A 21,623-nucleotide genomic window follows, 5' to 3' on the forward strand; every position below is an offset into this window, starting at 1 on the left:
AAATGTTATTAGTAAACCTGTTACTTATATTTTTATTTATTTCGTAATAAGCTCAATGTGGTGTAGAGCGTCTAGAGCGTTGGTGCTACAACGTTGACGCGAGCTACGTCACCATCAAGTCATCAATCTCCTTGGTCTTTCGATAAGTTACAGATTGTACGTTTGAAATAAAGCCGTAACGACAACAAAGCAGTAAATCAAGTATATGATGGTTTAAAGTCTTGCGATGCAAACGCGCTACCGTCAAAGACCGTATTGATGCAAAAAATCGCATTGTGTAAAATCGCCTTTGTGTTTTGGTGTGTCCCTTGAGTTTGCTATGCTCGTTTTGGCTGCACTCCAGATGTAATACCTTACACAGTAAACAAGCCTTTAGATTTTTTCGCAGGAATAAACAGATTTCTTAAATTATGTATGCACAGCTGCAGGGGTGCTAAACTAATAGTATTGCTGACTGTACATAAATCTAAAAGGGGTCTTACTGATTATCTGCTAATACGAATTTGACTGGGAATTGGATTAGTCGACATGCACAATGAACTCACGAATATCTCATATCTATTTCAGCCCCAGTGACGTGCGGGTCTTGAAGTACGACAATTATAATAACGAAGCTGGCGGCTTCAAATATGAGTAAGATACTTGGTAATATACTAGTGGCTTCGTCAGCTATAGATTTCGCGAACCTCCATCACTTCGCCAATTTAAACTTTCCAGATAATATCTAAGATATGATTTCATTGATAACTTGTTATCCACTTTTGTGTTCCTGGAGGCCAGTTCAAACTTACATTGTGCCATCAAAATGATATCAGTCACCCGTGCGCCTTGCTCGTGCCAATACATGTACGACAAAATATTACACGCGCATCTGACATCATTCGTTTGAATGGGGCTCCTGTTCAAGACTAGGAACTGGTTTTCTGAACGATATTTCTCTTCGGTAAAATTAACATCTGTTGTATATCTCACTTTTTTATAAACTGAATTATTTAAAATTTGGTTGTGTGCAATCATTGCCTATTGTATTTTATTGCAGAGTCGAGCAAAGTGACGGCTCGAAGTCTCAAGCCCAAGGGAATGTGGTAAAAGTAGTCACCGAGGGTAAGGAAGTGGACATCTTGGTCATCAAGGGTAGCTACTCCTTCGTCATCGATGGCCTTACGTACACCGTGCGATACGTGGCCGACCAGAATGGATACCATCCCAATATTGTCGTTGAAAAACCTTCTCAACCCACTTCCCCTATTTCGTTGACTTCTCCTCGACCACCGTCAATTACTCGTCGGCCACCGCCGCCGCCCCCAACTACCCATCGCCCACCGCCACTGAAGTTCCCTTCAAGGAATTCGCAAATCTTAAAATCCTTATTAGGTGGTTCATCAGGTACCGTCGAAGAGGGTAGGAAGAGGACACGCGGGGTAACTTTAGACAGCTTTTTTTCACTAATGAACTACACGCAAGAGCTATTAAAACAGATATTTTTGTAAGGAAAGTTCTATATAAAATAACTTGTTTCCATTGCTCTTGATAGATCTATAAATAATTGAAAGTATATATATATATAAACGATACAGTGATTTACTTAACATTCCCAAGTACGGACAGTAAATATTACAATTGAATATAAATATTATTACCCCACGTGTCTCTTATTAACATACAGTAGAAAAGTACTTTTCGTTTCTTTCAAAATATGTTTGTAAATAGCTTATAAAAATATATTACTGAGAAAAAATAACTCCTGTGTTTTTACTTTAGAGAAATAAGATAATTTAGCACGTATGTAAGTAGGTGGTTGTGTGTAATTTCAATAAAAGTTTGCTTTGGAACAAATAATTTATAAGTAAGTAAAGCGGTGGTGGCCGAGTGGATATGGCGTCCGACTTTCAATCCGGAGGTCGCGGGTTCAAATCCTGGCTCGTACCAATGAGTTTTTCGGAACTTATGTACGAAATATCATTTGATATTTACCACTAGCTTTTCGGTGAAGGAAAACATCGTGAGGAAACCTGCATACATCTGCGAAGAAATTCAAAGGTCGCATTGGGCTAGCGTGGGGACTATAGCCCGAGCCCTCTCGCTCATGAGAGGAGGCCTGTGCCCAGCAGTGGGACGTATATAGGCTGAATTATTATTATTTAATTTATAAGTACATGACATGTTTTGTAGGATTTGGAATTTCGTTATATGATCGGCATGTAAAACCTGACCAGAAATATATGATCATTGTCAAGAGGGCGCTATTATTCTCATGTATAGGGTGACAGTTCTGTTTAGTATGAAAAATTTCGTTCCAGTGAAATTCTGCAATATGGCGCGTGATCATATTATATTACTGGTCAGTCTTTAGTTGGCCTTGAACGTCGTGTTTTGTCATTACTGTCACGTCTATACACTGTATCGCATTGTATTTAATACGTATCAAACGAAACCCAATGAGACGCATAGGAGCTACCGATTTGGCCCTATGTTATGTACAGTCAGCTGCAGAGAAAAAACCTAGATATACTACATTGCTGCTGAATATAATTACATACTACATTGTTGCCGACCACATTACATACTACATTGCTGCCGCCTAAATTACATACTACATTGCTGCCAACTATATTACATAATTCATTGCTGCCGACTATATTACATACTTCATTGCTGCCGACTATATTACACACTACATTGCTGCCAACTATATTATATACTACTTTGGTGCCGACCCCATTACATACCATATTGCTGCCGACTACGTTACATACTACATTGCTGCCGACTAAATTACATACTATATTGCTGCCGACTAATACATTGCTACCAACTACCTACATTACATACTACATTGCTGCCGACTAATCTGAGTCCGAATGTAAAATATTCGGCCATTGATAGAAAAATAAGAAAATGTTTGACGGGTAAGATACGGCAGATGTATAAATAGTACAATTAAGTCAGATACTAGAAGTTCAAGGCCTTCAACTTTGTTAGATCGCTTTTTTAAACAATATTAACATACCTAAGCTGTCTAGCTAGATTAAATCGGATATAAAACGATTAGAACTATTAGCTATTATGTCACTTGGCCGTATCAACCCACCGTTACAGCATCACAATGAGACTGGTCAGTATCGATTTTCATATTTGTTACTTTTTCGTAGTTATTGTGCCTAAAAATTAGTAATTCATTTGTACTGCCTGCCTTCTAAAGGAAGAAATCGCTCTTCGGCTATAAGTCCGCCTGTTATCTACCTCTATATTTAATCCATTGCTTCCCTTAAGCTGTATCTTATACTGAAGTGGTGAGGGGTGCCAATTAAGAGTATTCTATCTATCTATCTACCTAATCTACCTACTAGTGTGGCATGAGTTAGAGGGTGCGCAGACAATCAAGCATGATGGGTGCTCAGTACAAATACCTGACGTGAGGAAGAGACGTACGTTATTAAGTGATTGAAGTGCGACTGATTCAATTTGAAGTCAAGCGTTAATCTTTTGGACTCGATTTCGATCATCAAAGAAATCGATTGTGTGTCATTCGTGTCAATCGATTGACGTATGTTAATAAAAAAATGGTAAAGCGCCTTCAATAATCTTAAACAATAGGACAATCGCTTCAAGCTAAGTAGCAAACAAACAATTGCGATTGTAAAGCCTACATGCTTGTCACACGCTTGATCGTCTGTCTGCGCGCGCTACTATGTTATTTTCGCTTTCAGCCGGCTAAGGAATAATAGACTTTTTTAACAACTGGAGAACTCGTAAAGATCAATATAGAGAAAATTAAGACCAAAGGGGACTGCTTTTCCATGCAAACGTAATCCCCATTTTCCTCTCGAACTCTCCTATTGACTTAATGGAACACCTTTTTACATAATTTGACGCGAATGAAGCATTTTTTGATAATTATAAGAATTTTTAGAGAAAAACATATTCCATACAAATTTTTTTTATGCTTCTAACTCTTTTTTTTTAATTAAATTAAATAAATATTATAGGACATTATTACACAAATTGACTAAGTCCCACAGTAAGCTCAATAAGGCTTGTGTTGAGGGTACTTAGACAACGATATATATAATATATAAATATTTATAAATACACAGAAAACACTCATGACTCAGGAACAAATATCCATGTTCATCACACGAATAAATACCCTTACCAGGATTTGAACCCGGGACCATCAGCTTCGTAGGCAGGATCACTACCCTCTATGCCAAACCGGTCGTCGAATTATAATTAAAATTATTATAATTAAAATTTCGAAAAACATTAAGCGATGGGGCATAGCTGTGGTTGATATATATCAAACTGTGCCAAAATATTTCCAATAACGTTAATTCCCAGTTAGGAAAATGAGGACTACGTTTGTATTTGTACTTATTTACGGAAAGCCAACTTCGCACGACCGTCAATTTTAGTCTTAAATATCCTATCTGGCAAGGCTTAGTACATAATACCTAATCGCTATTATAAGTTATTAAACGTCAATGTCTTAAATTTCAGTGGGTCCTCTGCTGCTTGGCAGCAGCAGCTGCCGCGAGTCCCTTGGATCCAAAGCCCGAAGATGTGAAGCTTGTTTTCAACGAAAATTTTAATCCCGGCGGCAACAAGGGTTTTCGGAATACGTAATCAATTATTATTATTTTTATTTTTATTATTTTATTTATTTATTACTAACATAAAATGATACATCTCAAACAGATACGGAGTCCCACAAAACAGTTTACACGGTTTGACTGTGGGATCGTGCAGTCTCTACTCTCTTATATTTATATTTATAATTTATATTACAATGAGATTCGTTTCTATATTTATATGCTTAATTATTATTTTATGCAGTTTACAAGGTAACTACGCAGCTTTTTACCAAACTTAACTATGTTGGCTTCCTGTCTGATGTCAGAGGGCAGGCTGTTAAATATATAGGGTAGGCGTTTATGGAGACACCTATCGCCTTAATAATTAGAGACCCTCGGTACGACAAACTTGCCCGCAGACACCGACCTGGTTCCACAAACATCGTTACGGTGTAACTGGGTGTGCTCTCGACTGCCATGATTATTAAACACTATTAAATATTTATGCTTAAGGCTTACCGGAAGAATGTTACAAATTTTGAACAAATTTCTATAATCTTTTTTATTTTTATGTTTAGTTTTATTACTAACTAACAGTTTTAGGAATCTTACTTGCATACTTTCTAATTTGTTTAAGTTAGTTTTATATTCTATAAAATCTATAAAATCTACTGCTTACTTTACTTGCGATTTGGAGGAACTTCACCAATTCTGATGTCTAATGTACAATCAGTCTATGCAGTGGGGGGGGGGGGGATCATCTCTCTCTGCATCTGACTGTACACGTCGAATGGAGAACCTTCTCAATTTTCTTAAAGGTAAAGCCAGCTGCTTTTTTACAGATACGAGCAGAGCGATGGTACGATCGTCCAGGCTCAAGGCGATCTAGTCAAAGTGGTAAGCGATGGTAAAGAGTCGGAGACCTTGGTCATCAGCGGAAGCTACTCCTTCTACATCGACGGCGTGAAGTACACAGTGCGTTACACGGCCGACCAGAATGGGTACCAGCCAACGATCATAACGGAAGCCGAGAAGCCACCTGGCGCTGTACCAGGTCCAATACTCGCTAGCATACTGGGTGCTGGGTAAAAAACCGGCAAATTCCCAGTTAATTAAAAACGATTTATTTTAAGTGCTAACAAATCTGACTTGATATTTTTCTTTTGTTGTACCTATTTATTGTTTCGTTTTTAACGCCAATTTATTTCAAGTGTCCTAGTAAAATAATAAATTAATATTTTACTCTTGTTGTACAGTCCCCACATAAGCCAACGCTCTAAATATATTTACATGCCTTTAAGACAATGACAATAAGGCGGTGTAAATATATTTTTGGAACTTTGGTTTATAAAGATGTTTGCATGTGAGCTCGATCGTACCTACTTGTTGTATACAAAGGAAGTTGTTTTTGACAATGGATTATAAGACAAGAAAACTTAATTATATAATTGTTAGATCTGATTCTTCCACTGCTTCATATCTAAGCTAATTTGATTAACATAATTACAGATATTATGATACCAAGATCTCGATTCTGATCAATTTCTTGTTTTGAAACTGTTATGGATATGTCAGCTGTCAAAAGTTATATTTCTGGACCAGAAATAACCATAATAGTTTCAGTACAAGAATACAGATCGTGATGATGTAGATTTAAAATCAGAAGACTCATGTTAGACTATTGTCACTAAAAGTATTTTCGTTAAAATTTAAGGAAATAAATAATTACAGAAACATTCTTCTAAAAGGTTGAATCGATTTATAAATTATATCCTCTCATAATCAAGCACATTCTAAGGCCTTAATTCTTAATTATACTTTTGAGGTGTCAAAAATGATATCATAGTTGTTAGTTAAGTTACCTCGCCTACTGTTAAGGTGATATTCGGATGACGACTGCAACAATAAAGGTGCTACCTTTATTGTTGCAACGTGCTGCTGAAGCGCAACTGCTAAAGCATTGACACCTGTCTTTTCGTTAATAAAATGTGGGAAGATTGAACGTTCTAATCGCTACAGTAATGCGGCAATGACAGCAATGCAATTTTTCAATGAAATTGCGAATGACATGTTTCGTGTCAACGCTGTAGCTAGTAACGTTGCCACAGTACTCATAATTTTAACTTTAACTACGGTCGGATTGAAATTGGAATAACATTTCTGAAATACGTCCCCTGTTTGTACATCTATTCCGGAAGCAATTGATCTCAAACTACTGGTATTAATGTAACACCGCATATTTAAATGTAGGTAAACAAGAAATGTTCCACTTTATTAATCGACAACTGCTCATGATAGTCATGATGATATCATTAAAGTAATACTTATATGTGTGGCTCGGTATTACAAGAGACCTTACAAAGATTGTATGTGTTAACGTTGCCAAAAGTAATATTTGGGTGAATTGCATTTTTTTAACATAATTTAAGCGTTGTTAAGAAAATGAAAACGAAAATTCCATGAAAACGAAAACAAAAATTAACCATGTAAATGGTATTTGAATAGTATTTATTGTACTTAATTTATACACATAACAAGTCTACGGCATACTGTAACACACTTTCATGCATATTACTAAAATAGAAATGGCTTAATGGTTGTAACAAAATGGAATCAATTAACTTTAGACTAATTGTTACAGGTCTTTAACTATGGATTCCCATTTGCAATTCACCCAATTTAGACCGCAAGCCAGGAGCATATATCGTCAATAACAGTTTTGTGTCTAGCATAATATGGCGGGAGGGGATGACTGACGATATAATTTATATCGTCAGTCATCGCCTCCCGGCTGATCCTTTGTCAGATGATAGTTTAGATGCCTTTTTTAAATTAAAAAAAAATCCTCAGCCGGTTGTATCGCGGTGGAAAGACTATCAGCAGGGGTCGGACAAAAAGTGCGGATGACGTAAAAATGACGTAATCTTGCACACAGATGATGTTTGAGTTTGTATTTAAACTTCCGTGTGACATGTATATATTAATGAAGTAACAAAATAATCGTAAATAAATCCATGGAATTAATAATACATTTATGCATTTTTTTTATGAAATTACGGAAGTTTTCATTTTGTAGTTGCACCCAGGGTATGTTTGCTGCTATCATAAAATTTGTAAGGTTCATATTAAATTCACTTTGCCCTTTTTTTCTACGTTTCCGACATGTTTGGTTGTCTCCAAATGTCTTTTAATATTGCTTACCTTCGTTGGTATATCTTGATTACAGCAATAGCAGTATACGTGTTTGTCACGTACCTCCAAAAACGGAAAATTGCCACAATATTCGAGTAAAGATGACATTTTAGAGCGTTTTCTTATACATTAGTAAATATAAATTTTAGCTTAATATAATCGTGAAGATACAATAGCTAAACAATAACGAAGTCAATTTATTGTTCATCTGATTGACAATGTGTCAGTCAAAAACGTACTTACTCATTTCAAGTGGCGATATCGTTTAATAAAGAGGTTGATAAATGATAAGTGATAATTGTTTATGAAAATCAAAAATACTATTTGAAATCATCCTATGAGTGGTTTGACGTCATCCGCACTTTTTGTCCGACCCCTGACTATCAGTATACGCATGAACATATAAAAAATACGCGCCTTACCACTTTATGTCCGCAAAGTATGCGTAATGTGTAAATTGCGTAATCCATTTATTTGAAATGCCTGATAGAATGCTACTTGCAGTTTCATGATTTTGCTTTACCATCATAAAAAGGTAAAGCGCTTAGCTTTTAAATGTTGATGCGACCAGCTGACGTTCTTACCACCGCTATACAACCGGCTGGCGATTTTTTAGTTAACAATAGCATCTGAAATACCATCTGACAAAGTATCAAACGGGAGGTGATAACAAATTTTTTTCACGTGTTTCGGTGGCTGCCATTCCTCAACCCACCAACAGAGCGGCAGCTGCCGTGCACGAGGGTTCATCATACATAGTCGTTAACCACTATACGAGTTTTAGCCCCGGAGGCGATTGGTCATGGAAATCTTATAGATTATTATTCATCAAATTTTATAGAAAAATGTTTCTCATATAAGTGAAATGTAAATTTCTTTTTGAGAAAATAATAATATATTTTAAACCGAATCTGTTCCTAGCTAGCGGTCTATTTGGGTTACGTTCTGCTGCATTGCTGATGCAACGTTACTGCTGTAGCTTTCAAATAGGCGATGTCACTGTCAATCTTGGTCAATCTACTTGATAATATGAGTGATAAATTGAAATATCAAAGTAATTAGGACAGCGATGCGTCGACGACAGCAAAGTATTTATTAACTCTGCAGTAGGCCAATCTAAACGTAACCTATCGAACTAACTATACCTCTCTACTTGTACTTAAAATAACTACCTGTCCTTAAAACAGTCGAAAGGTAGGTTTTGAAATTTATTTTTCATTAAAAATATAGGTACTTGCCAGTTATTTTCAAATAAGAAAATTTTGGATTAGGAAAGGTACGAAACTCTTCAGTCCGGGCGACTTATCCATGCATTATTATTAAATAATTATATGTGTAAAACATGCCGGAAAACGGTTTTTTTTTTTTTGTAAATACTATTATAATCAACGTATACAACAATTTGTCTTTACTAATGCTTGTATCACATCTTTTAAGAAGTAAAAGTTTGGAAGATGGAGCGTATATAGATATACAGCGTGTATTTTTGATACGATCACATAATAAAAGGGTAGTTAGTTAAGCCTTTAACGAACACACTTTCATAGGTTGTATAAAAAATAGACGAGTTTTTTCATATAAAATTATACAGCCAGCAATGTATCACTACTTTGTGCTAACTCAAAACGTCGCATTAATGACACGACGTCACAACTGTCACAAGTGATCACGATGTACGAAATACTATGCTGCTCGAAAAAAAAAAACAAAAATTAATTATGCAGTAGTGGTTCAGAGAAAATTAAAAATTTTCTTCGGAATCAGTTCATACTACTAAAACCTACATCTCGTTTAAGTTTGTGGTGATATCAAAAATACACGCTGTACAAGGTTATTTTATAACGTCCACAGGAAATACCTTAAAGTTTTTTAGGGGTTGAAGTACCTGGACCTATTATACATTGTTTACGTGAGCTTAAGGACATGTGTGCTAAAGGTATGCGCGATCATCGCTTTGGTTAATGGAAGTTGGTTACCACAAATGTATAATTTATAAATTACGATTTTATTATGCAAAACGAATATCTTCTTATCTTCTGCAAATTTTGTTTAGACAAAATAAAAACTAAAGACAGTAACCTATATCCAAACACTCCACATGAATATCACCGCGCAACTACTCGTTCTTGGCTACGGCTAGTCCCGATTAATTCAAGCTACCTGTGCAATTTTAGCATCGTTTAGGTATCGTCACTTTGAAGATAAATGTAAAAAAGATTGATGTTCCTAAGGGCGTCCGCCGTTGCGACGTTTCGCATGAGTACAATGGAGCTAAGGAGGTGGTTCTAGCCGTACCGTAGGGTAAGCAAACCCAACGCGGGTAAGCTAACAACAACCCTAAAAAAATCTACGATTTTATTGTATTAAAGTAGCAAATATACAGCCATTAGTTAAGAAATTTATCGAACTTCAATTTAAAACATGGCTTTTTAAGTTTCCACTTAAAATTTTCACACTAAAGAAGAAAATAAAGGGTCTACTCAAACCCGCTTTGCCCAGACTGGGGCCTAAAGTGGGTTGGTGTGGTGCTTTGGGCAAAACGAGAAGTGGTTGGGCAAACGGGTACTTTAAAAAATAAACTAATATAAATTATATTTAAAGTAAATAATATACTGCCCGCTTTGCCTAAAACCACTTATTATTATTGACAAGATATAACTTTGAAATACGAACAAAGCCGTCAATGCTTTCGATCTCGTTTAAATATTAAATCTAATCTAATGGTATAGTAAAACCGTTAAATAATAATAATCTGACTAATCAGACAACACTTAAATTGATTATTTTTAATAGAAACACCACAAAATTTATACGGCATAAGCCAGGCATCCTCTACATAGCGCGGATTGCTCGGATATAATTGAAACTCATTGGCGGTTGGTTTCATTCTGTATATGTGTGTATGTGTGTGTGTGTGTGTGTGTGTGTGTGTGTGTGTGTGTGTGTGTGTGTGTGTGTGTGTGTGTGTGTGTGTGTGTGTGTATTACATTATTTCTAAATACGAGTTGTAAAAGCTACTTAACCTAATTTTAAGATTTGTGGTACTCTTTTAAAACTATATGAATCTGCCCAGATTCGAAATAAATAAATTTAATTATTGAAATTGAATATCTATAAAACACCGTTATTGTCTTCTTAATACTCACAACACAGGCCTTATTTAGCTTACACTGGGGCTAGCTCGATTTGTATGTATATTTGGCCCCTAATATTAATTATTTATTTTTATTTATACGTAGACTCCGTTTCTTTACAAGTGGGATTACTGTCAGTAAACTGTGTGAACACAGCGTGTAATACTGTAATACGTCTAAGCTGCAATGCAGCACGCACTGTGAACCCTTACGGCATATGCATAGTGGCATACATTCACAATACTATTATATACAACTATGTACAGGTGACTACCCACTTTAGGCGGCCTACCCGCTTTTGTTCTGGTTACTCTATTATGTAAGTATAACACTCCCGCTAAAGAGCGAAACACTCGAAATGGAGAAGTTTAGTCCGTAGACATTTGGGATCGGAAACCGGACCGGAATGGACGACAAAAAACCATAAACACCATCTTTCTATATGTAATTCGTCCTTTTCTTTACGAACCGAGTTTAAAATTATAACCATTTTTGGCAGAAACAAATAGACTACTCCGTGTATGTTTAAGTACTCTGGCAATTATCAGTACCTATTGCAGAACGTGTACTTTGCACACGTCTACTGGCGTCTCTGTCGCCACTTGCGAAATATTATGGACCTTGGTAGCCATATAACTATATAATATAACACCCAGGATATAAAATGTTTGACGAATCGCATAAATGTCATATTAAAACGGTAAAGTTAGTTTTTTGCATAAACTAGGCACATTCGACTCTGACGTGACCTTAAACAAGTGACATATTCATGTAATTGTTGATTTCAAAAGTTTATATGCATAAATAAAAGGAAAGATTTATCTGACCTGTCAAAACATTGACACATCTATGTCAAAACTTTTTTAGATGAGCGTTTTTCTAACGTGATTATAATTCTTAGTTCAATGCATAATCTATTAGGGGCATGCGTATTAGGCCATTACAATTACCCAGTTTCAGTATATCAAAAAATCCCTGGATGATGTTTTTGTATTGACTTTTAATTTTTTAAGAACTATGCAATCTATAAAATTCAACTGTCTATGCCTTATGCGCCTTTTGGGTGCGGCACCCTAAATATGTACTTTACCGTTACTTATTTTAGATATTTTTTTTTATATTCTAATGTTTATTTAAATGTGATAAAACCGCATTAAAATTAGTTATTGGTCAAAGTATCGTAGTATACCCACTAGGTAAAAACAACATGACAGTGACCACTAGTAACCTAGCCTTGAGCATGTAACGTCAAGATGGCCCAGGGCAAGGTTGAGGGCACAAGAACGCGAGGCAAGTTGCCCACAGAACAAAATCAAACTCCACTCCCCTATCCTCACTTAAATAATAATCGTACATCAGAAATGCAGTCTTGTCAGAACTTAGTATTTCACACAGGTATAAAAAAAAAAAAAAAACAAAATGTGTCTCTTGTGTATTCGTAAACATACACACACTTACCTATTTATTTCAAGAATTTCCTTTACTTTCAAGAACAAAAACGATAATTTAGAACTTATATCTGGATATGACTCAACTAGAGACGGGTTGTCTCAGTTGCCACTATCTGATACGATCGTGATTCAAATAAGACTAAGCTAAGACTATGACAGAGGGCCTTTCCTGACTTACGGGTATCGTTACTCGTAGTATTGATATTGTACGTATTTCCTATTTTTTTCTTCACTCAAATGCAGGTGAGGGGCATCACACGGCAGCGTACTAATGCTGCACTAATCTCCTACTGCCAAGTCAGGACATATATGTAAATATAATGTCTCCCTGTTGCATTAAAAATCCTATCATCGACCACGAACAACCTTTGACATTTCATGTGCCCATCTCATGAAAGTTTAATATAATGTAAATTATGTTTCATCATAAAGTGAAGAGTTTATGGAGTTGACCACTTAATTTCTTCAACTTCAAACAAGTATATAATAAAAACCGGATCCCTTGGTTTGACATAAGTATTGAAAGTCATAATGTAATGATAGTCAGATTATCATTAGATTCATTAGTCATAATTCTGAAACCGTTAACTTCTCAGGATTTTCGTAAGGTTATCCTATAGATGGGTTAGGTTAGGGTTGTTTTATGGCAATCCTGAAAAGTTACGCCTTTCTGAGAGAAACCAAATTATGACTAACGAAAACGCGGACACATAAATAAATATTATATTGATTTTGTTTGTCAGTAAAATAAAACATTATTTTTGCATACATGGAAATTATTCATTTCCAAGATAACCGTAAAATAATTAAGTATAGGTATATAGATATTAGGTAGATATTTTAAAATTTCAAACCAAATAATTTATAAACTAGATTTTTTTTTTTAAGAGACTACTAACTGGTACTAGTGGTACTTTATCATAGACTACATTCGGAAATACAAATAGTTCTACAATCATAATATAAACTACTTGGCGTTATTGAACTTCTAAGTCCTTCATTAATTAGTACCAATAATAACCCATTTTGTTACAAAATGAATTATAATTAAGTGTGTTGCAAACGCCATCATCGCTGTCCTCAGATGATACGAAGAGGTCGCTTCGTAGGAGTAGTCCAATATACAAAACCTTGTGCATGGATAAACGTCAACAAATAACTGTGTTGTAATAAATACATCCACTATATAAGATGGTTTTATCCAGCTAACAAGCACAGTTGAGATTGGCGCGTCTTACTATCAGATCTAAAATGAAACTGGTTAGTTACCTTGTTGAATGTAAATGTTATTCTTTATAAAATTCCACGGTTAAAGGACGGCCGGTTTTGATATTTTAACAGTGAAAAGTGTGTGTGTTTTGTGAACCGAGTTCCTCATGGATTGTATTGTTTTCAGTTCGTTGTCTTCGCTTTGGTAGCTGTGGCGGGGGCTGCGGCGCAGCAAAGGGCTCCACGACAAAACATTGTTCGGTCTATTATCAACCTTTTGCGGTCTGCTTCCGATAACGACGGACTCGGAAATTATGCCTTCTCGTAAGAAACCGTTTCATAACCTACCTACTAACGTATTCGAATGGCTCAAAATTATCTTCATATGCTTTTTTCTTATGACAATAAAGTCGTGTTCGGATCATTATCCGATAAGCTTTTCTTATTGCTGACTGCACAAGAGAGAAATATAGGTAAATTCTGAAGTCATTTGCTAACAAGAACATTTATGGGATGCATTTGAAGTGAAAAGTTTGAGGATAATTCGACTTGTTCTAATAAAAGTTTATAACATAATTAACAAGTTCCTGGACGGACATCTAATACAATTTCACTATATAAATATTTATTCATCAATGTGTTATAAAAATTCACTATTTGAAGTGTGACGCATATGACAATTCTATTAAATACCCATGCCCTGTTAAGTGACATTTTTAATTAATTATAATGAGTAATGAGTTGTTTAGTAAAATTCGTTTAGATTAAAAACAAAAGAAAAATTCCACGGTTATGAATGCGCTGAATATAAAATTATTCCACAACAAAGTTGGCCAGCCATGATGGCCGCATGTAACATGGGTATTTCGTTTAGTCAGCTATAGAGTTTTGCTTCAAGCTGACCAGCTAGAAAAATCTACAACGTCTCCATTATTACGAGTAAAAGGGTTTTATTACGTCTATCCTTTCTCAGGACACTTTCTGCTGAGAAAGGCAGGTATATGTTTTTTCCTTGCGACGCTTTGCAGCAGAAGTGTTCTGCAAAAGGATACGACTTTCTGACAAAATAGAATTGCACATTTCGCCTTATAATCATATTCTTTAGTTTGGATTCATGCAGTGCGATCACGACACTTCACCTATCATTTGAAATTTAGCCTTTTACTTTTAGAACTACTACTAAGGTTAAATTTGGAGCGCTGCAGAGGGTGCGGTCGTTGACTGCAACCGGAAAAAATAAATATTCATACAGTTACGAAGGGTGCATACAATAAAAAATATATGTATTTTCCTCAGATACGAGCAAGACAACGGACAGAAACAAGAAGAGCAGGGTACACTGAAAAATGCTGGAACAGATAACGAAGCGCTTTCCGTAAAGGGCTCATACGCGTGGGTGGGTCCCGATGGCGTGACCTACAACGTCAACTACGTCGCTGACGAGAACGGTTACCAGCCCACCATCGAGCAGGGTCCCGGAGGTGGTGTGCCGCCTGGCGTTGTCGCTTCGCTGTTAGGTTAAACCGTTATACAAAAAAAGTCAAAACTAGTCCAATTCTAATAAAATATTTTCTACGTAACGCATTTGTTGTGTTTGTACCTATTATAAATCCCCATCCAAACAAAACAAAAAGTGAATTTTTTGTTTCCGTAATGTCATTGTTCATAACAGCTTTGGAATAAGAAATTGTATAAATCAGAATGAGGCTCCTGATCTGAAAATGGAGATCGGAAATGACTATGAAAACATTAATAACAATAATGATATAACAACGCAGCCTCATAATTTTGTTTTATCTTCTTGGCAGAATAGTTGTGATCAAGGCATCTTCACAATACCGTCAAACGTGGCAACTTTAGCACATTTTTTCTCAAAAACTATGATTTAGACAAAAGCAGATATATACAATGTAGTATGTAGTAACTTGTATACAATGAGAATATACCGAGCACTTAATTTTTGTAACAACTTGTTAAAAATATCCACAAAATATTATTTTATGGAGGAAAACCGAACAAGTAAAATTGACACATTTTTGCCATCTTTACCTACTTACCGGTTTTCATAGAATTATTCATGCTATTTGGAAGCAAGCTAATGTGGCTATTGACTTTTCGAATATACAAGATCTATTTGTGTGCAACAACGTACGTAGTAACACAATTATCCATATTCATATATTGTATGTATGTACAACACACATATTGTGTGTCGGCAACGCGCATGTAACTCCTCTGGAGTTGCAGGCGTACATAGGCTACGGAGACTGCTTACCATCAGGCGGGCCGTGTGCTTGTTTGCCACCGACGTAGTATAAAAAAAAAAAACAATTTATCAAAAAACAAACAAAACGAAACAATAATTATTTATTCATATTCTTATTGATAAAAGTAATTATACGTCAAGGTTAGGTACATAAAATTGGATTACATTTAACTAAATGTCAATTCAATTCAATACTACAATAAAAATCAAAGTAAATTAGAATAATAATTTAATAATAAGAATACAATTTCCAAGCAAAAATAATATCAGAAATAAAATTCACAGTTAAAACACCGACTGTAAGCATTGACTTTATCGATCGATCGACGACACTATCGAAAAATTTGTTAATAGTGCAGCAGGCCATCTCTAATAAAATATATTTTATTTTATTAGTTTATGTGACTTCACTTCACTAGGGGCTCCTCTGATGTCGGCAGGTAACGCGTTGAATAGTTTGACCCCTAACACACCGACGGATTTCTTGGCTTTAGCGGTAGTATGGGGCGGGACCAAAGGGAGACTTCTAGCGTACTTACACGCTTCCAAAATATAGACACTAGGTAATGTTAGGATTTTATGCTTAATGAATAAGGCAAGTGCTGAGTACTCTCTCGTGAGCTTGAACACTCGCTTGCGATCAGCCACTGTCCCGCAGAAGTCTACACTACACCATAAATCAAATTTAGCAACACTGCCTAGTTGGTAAAGTAGCCGCAGGATTCCTCATTATTTTCATAATAAGTAATTTGTTTAAAATAGGGCTATCACAAAATCTCTCATCAAAATTTACTTAAACTAGACCAATAAATGCTTAAACTCATGTATTAATTTTCACTTAATTTGGCATTGATTTAATTAAAATGTCGGTGACTATAGAACATTTAGAGAAGCTTTGTGCATATGAAAGCTGTCGTTTCAGTACCTTAAATATTACATACGTACGAGTATTAAATACGTTATATACACAATAAACGTTACATTTAATGTTTGAATTTGTAATTTTTTGTGACAACCCTGGTGAAGGTGCCAAATTGTTCATAGTGGCGACGTAACCTAACCTCAAGTAACATTACCCATAAATATATTTTATAAATGGGTATATTTCTGCACTTTTTAACATTGTTTTTACAATGACACCGAAAACATGCGCCAGTTTGCCAGATTTAAGCGGCTATATTTTCATCACTGCGAATATCGCCGGTGTCGAATAAAATATGTTGCCTGCCATAATTTCTCAAAGCTAACTTCTTTATCAGGAGTTTTCTATCAGCTATTTATATTTAGCTATACCATGTTTTGTCACTAAAGGTAGACTATTGGTAAAGTTGCTTACGGAAGGTAATGTTGCCACGCTTGACGGTACGTATACTATGTATTTATGAAACAGCCAAGATTAGAGAACACACAGCCAGCTCAGAGGGCCCACAGCGAGTAGAAGTTACACTTTCAAAACTTCCACTAGCTTGCTTCTTATAAAATAGATTTTATTATTCCCTGACATGATTTTATTTTTCCGTTTAGTGGTAAGTACCAACTTATTTTACCGGTAAGGAGATTGACAACAGACATTGAAAATCATAGAATGTCGTCACTGATGTAAACAAGAAGAAATGATTTCGCAATAATAAACGATTTAACGACAAAAATAAAATAAAAAATTACGAAAACGGAAGATGTTTTTATACATTCCAACATTTACATCAAAAAAGGACGAAGGATAGATAGTATCGCAACAAGCAGCTTACATATCCCAATAGTGCGACTTGTACAGTCAAATAAAGTGTCAGTACTGCAGCGGTATCATGGTCGTGTTTTTGTCACTTGTCATATCATCCGTCACGTTCGCACTTACGTATTTGTTAGAGCGTGACAGGTAGGGTGACAAATGATAGACAGCCGACCATCTTACCCTTGCTGGTTATGTCAAAGACTGGTCAAAATTTTCAAAATATTGTTTATTTATTTTCCAAATTCTGCATTTCAACGCTACGCCATCTTTCGTCCTTTTTTTGTTGTAAATGTCAATACATCGATTTTTAGTTTAAGTTCTTACTAAGTTTTATTATGTTTATTTATTTCTTTGTTTTTGGATATTAAAATTTCTTATACATCGGTACCATTCGATGAATTTCAACATCTTTTATCAAAAAGTCTCCTTGCGTATTAAGGGCTGTAAACAAGAATTTACGTCGAGCAAGTGATAATTTTAATAAACACGAGTTCATAATTTTATTCTTAACGAATAGAATACGACCGACGATAACGGTCCGTCGCCGTCGGACTTTCAGTCGTCGGGCTTCGGACCGTCAACATCTCCTGAGGATGCCTTATAGAGAGGCGTAACACGTGTCGAGTTTTGTATTTTCGGTGGTGGATTGTTATATTTATTTGCGTATTTATTCTTGTGGTGGGAGGTGGGGAACATTAATTGCATGTATAAATACGCAAGTAAGTAAGTATAACGAGTTAGCACTGATTGACTAGCACGTTATCTTTCCGTCGATTAGCAAAGTATTTTTTTTGTTTTAATTCGTAATTCTTACCCCCACCACAACTCGTGGCACACACAATGTTTTTCATCACATTTGTGAGGGAAAAAAAGAAATTTTAAGCGAAATAATTCTTAAACACGGTGACATTTCAAATATTCTTCCGTCATATTGTAATTTTTGACAGGTGACAGCCACGATTGGAAATTGTGTCAACATATTTTAAACGGCTATTAAATTAATCAAATTAAATTTTTATAAACAAACAAAATAAAATCTATAAACGTCAGTATTTCAAAAGTAATACTCATTTATACCTACTTGAGATAAAAAAATTGCCCAATATGCCAATGGGCGTAATGGAAAAGAAAACCCATAACACCCGTGAGCATAATATGGCTCATTCCATCTCAGTATGCTGGCATATAACACCATTCACGAGCAAGTGTGATGAAAAATAAATAAGCACCCCTGAAAAAACGCAACATGGTGAAGGCCAAATACTCGTAGGTATAATCTAGTCAGGGTATAAATAAATTTGTATCAATCATACATTTCTCAAATTCAATCGCCTAATGTATTGCAACAACATGCGGGTGATGCTGCGACATTGCAGTTACTCTTTGCACAGGCTCTTTGACAATCAGGTTATCCGTAGACGAGCATTTTAAGTAGATACACTGAGGTAACAAGTTAATTAATGTCTTGTAAGAAGTTCCATCAATTTTGAAAATATGTTTGTATGAAAAGTAAGATACACAGTCACCTATAGTCAGTTTTTATAGCATTAGAAAAAAGATAAACAATCTTGACGTGTCTTTTTGTAAAAAAATATTGAAAAACGTTTTTTAAAAATTTGTTCAATATTACTTATAAAAGCTTAATAATGTTAATAATCGTTTATGACTTATATTTTATACTTATTTGCTGTGACTTATTTTTCTAAAATATTTTTAAATAAAAATATATTTCAAGATTGCTTACCTTCTTTCTAATGCGTACGTAATTTGTACATATAACGTTAAAAAAAAATTGTGTAGCCTATAACGCCATCGTGAGATTCGTGTGGGTTATCGGAGAGTAGGTCTTTCAAAAAGAACAAGGGTTTAGACAAACCAAAAGTACATATGTACTTTTGGAAAATTATTGTAAAAAGTGCGGCGAAGATACCCCTATTTGCTTGTTATATGTGACAGTCCAAATCCAAAGGGACCTTATGGCGGTTGGCGCTTACGTTGCATTTTCTACGCATAATAATGGTAAGCGCCGACCGCCATAAGGTGCCTTTTGATTTGGACTGCCACATCGCCCACATATAATATCAGCTCGTAGCCCACTTGGCTGCCTACTTTGAGAGACGTATAACTACGGAATCTCACACTGAGCATGGCCCGACACGCTCTTGTCCAGTTTTTATTGTCTATTTATAGAGTGAGCAAGTTTACAGTTACTTATGTTTCCAAAGTTGACTGTACTAGACCTACTTGCACCTGTTCCATTTCAACCGGTTATATAAAGTGTCCTTGCACTCAGTGCATTAAGTTAAGCAAAGACAAGTTAAGTAAATAATAAAGACTGGTATAAATATAATTATAATCGCTGTAAAGTTGAGAGATCATTATAGTTGTACCTTAGCAAATTCGAATTAGTTCAGGGAATTAGCCCGTTACTATTTCTTAGTATTTTAGCAGACGACCTCAGAAATTATATTTCAACATCGATTAAAAATGTATATATTCGAGTGATATATAACAAAAAACTAAATTAAACTTACTGACAAGTGGCAGCGCCACTTTTCGAGACTAAGCCTACTTTACATACGGGATTTTTTTAAGAGAGCTGAGATTTAAATATTTTAGGTGACTTTATCCGTCTCGCTAACGAAAGCGGCTCCTAAAACTAATGCGATAACGACAACGCCAGGTTAGGCGAAAAATCCTGCGTAAAAATCTCAAATAACGATGTTTCATACTCGACTGTTTCCTCCTCCAAAACTTAACCAAATGTAACGAAATTATGAGATCTTAATGGTAATGAAATTATCTGTATCGGACTGTTTTGCTTCTTAGGCTAAGTTTTGAATACCATGCTTCTCTTTGCGGCCTAGTAAACTAGGCCGTTTTTATGAATATTTGAAATGCACTTGCGCCTTAAGAAACAAAAATATCAAAAAAAGCAAAACAGTCCGATACAGATATTAATAATATTAATCTGTGTTAAAAAAATCATTGCTCTAGCTTCAAAAACCACGGAGGAAACAGTCGAGTACGTTTGTATGGAGATATGATCACTCCTGTTGCCTCTTAATTTACTCATTTACATAAGCTAGTGTTTTCTCGAAGAATCCTTGAAAATATCAATCGTCATTTAGAAAACACTAAATCCAGCCAAGTAAATTTGATTTTTATAAAACTATGAACTAAAAATGAAAGAGCGATGCATTTGGACAAGACAGGTACAAAAGTGGTACAAAGCTCCATTTCTTTTATTTAAATAATAGTATTAAGTTTACATAAAAATAATGACTTTGCTTCGATAAATATTGTTTTTGTTTATCTATAAACTTATTAGTTTCATAAGAAAAAGAAAATAGTGACAAGTACCTTATGGTGGTTGGCGCTTACAACGCGTTGTGAATAACAGCGTAAGCGCCAGACGCTATAAGGTACCTTTTCCCGTGGGTGCAACTTTACAAATAAGCATTCATTCAATTCAAAACCTCGATGCTTTTTTTTACTGGAATGACCCTAAGAGATCCTATTACTCGTTGCTTTACAAATAATTTTCAACAGGCAGATCATCATACACGATACTTACAATCATTCTTCTTATTCTGCAGACATGCGTTTCGTGGCTCTAAGGTATGAGCGTCAAGAGGCCTACCCGTAACCAAGATGACAATTGCTGATTGATAAAGTTAAATCGAAACTTAAATAATGTATGGAAATAGTCACGTCACTTTTCGTGACGTCGGTCATTCCAATACAATTTTGGCGTTTGTCGATGTACGGTCGGTGCCCCAACTTAAGTAGGCATACTAATTGTATAGAAAAGGGGGTACTTATGTTAGGGAAGCCATTGTCATTTGTCATCTTGGCTAGACGTCCAGAAAGGTGCACGCTCGACGCTGACGCCACAAATGTATGGCGGTCGGTCAGCGTGCGCGCTCATGACGCTCGAAGCGTGCGCGCTCATGACGCTCGAAGCGTGCGATCTGTAACCAAGACATTAGACTACCAAAAATGAATAATATAATACAGTCTCTTTAAGCAGAAATAAGCTGCAAAAAATTAAATATGAGCCCG

At 35.6% G+C, this 21,623-nt stretch overlaps 3 protein-coding genes across 3 annotated transcripts; all 3 read left to right on the forward strand.

Annotated features, from left to right (window-relative positions):
• On the forward strand, positions 1-2,821 carry LOC133520082 (endocuticle structural glycoprotein SgAbd-9-like). Its single transcript, XM_061854384.1, has 2 exons — positions 1-633; positions 1,040-2,821. Exons 1-2 carry the CDS (start codon positions 536-538, stop codon positions 1,488-1,490), a joined length of 549 nt encoding a protein of 182 aa, XP_061710368.1. The 5' UTR covers positions 1-535; the 3' UTR covers positions 1,491-2,821.
• A 234-nt stretch (positions 2,822-3,055) lies between these two features.
• Positions 3,056-5,811, forward strand: LOC133520083 (flexible cuticle protein 12-like). The gene is made up of 3 exons (XM_061854385.1): positions 3,056-3,115; positions 4,501-4,622; positions 5,417-5,811. Exons 1-3 carry the CDS (start codon positions 3,107-3,109, stop codon positions 5,661-5,663), a joined length of 378 nt encoding a protein of 125 aa, XP_061710369.1. The 5' UTR covers positions 3,056-3,106; the 3' UTR covers positions 5,664-5,811.
• A 7,671-nt stretch (positions 5,812-13,482) lies between these two features.
• Positions 13,483-15,144, forward strand: LOC133520085 (endocuticle structural protein SgAbd-6-like). The gene is made up of 3 exons (XM_061854387.1): positions 13,483-13,611; positions 13,748-13,884; positions 14,857-15,144. Exons 1-3 carry the CDS (start codon positions 13,603-13,605, stop codon positions 15,080-15,082), a joined length of 372 nt encoding a protein of 123 aa, XP_061710371.1. The 5' UTR covers positions 13,483-13,602; the 3' UTR covers positions 15,083-15,144.
• Positions 15,145-21,623: the final 6,479 nt, after the last annotated feature.

The sequence above is a fragment of the Cydia pomonella genome, chromosome 7 (genome assembly GCF_033807575.1).
Source record: "Cydia pomonella isolate Wapato2018A chromosome 7, ilCydPomo1, whole genome shotgun sequence".
Classification (NCBI taxonomy): Eukaryota; Metazoa; Arthropoda; class Insecta; order Lepidoptera; family Tortricidae; genus Cydia; species Cydia pomonella.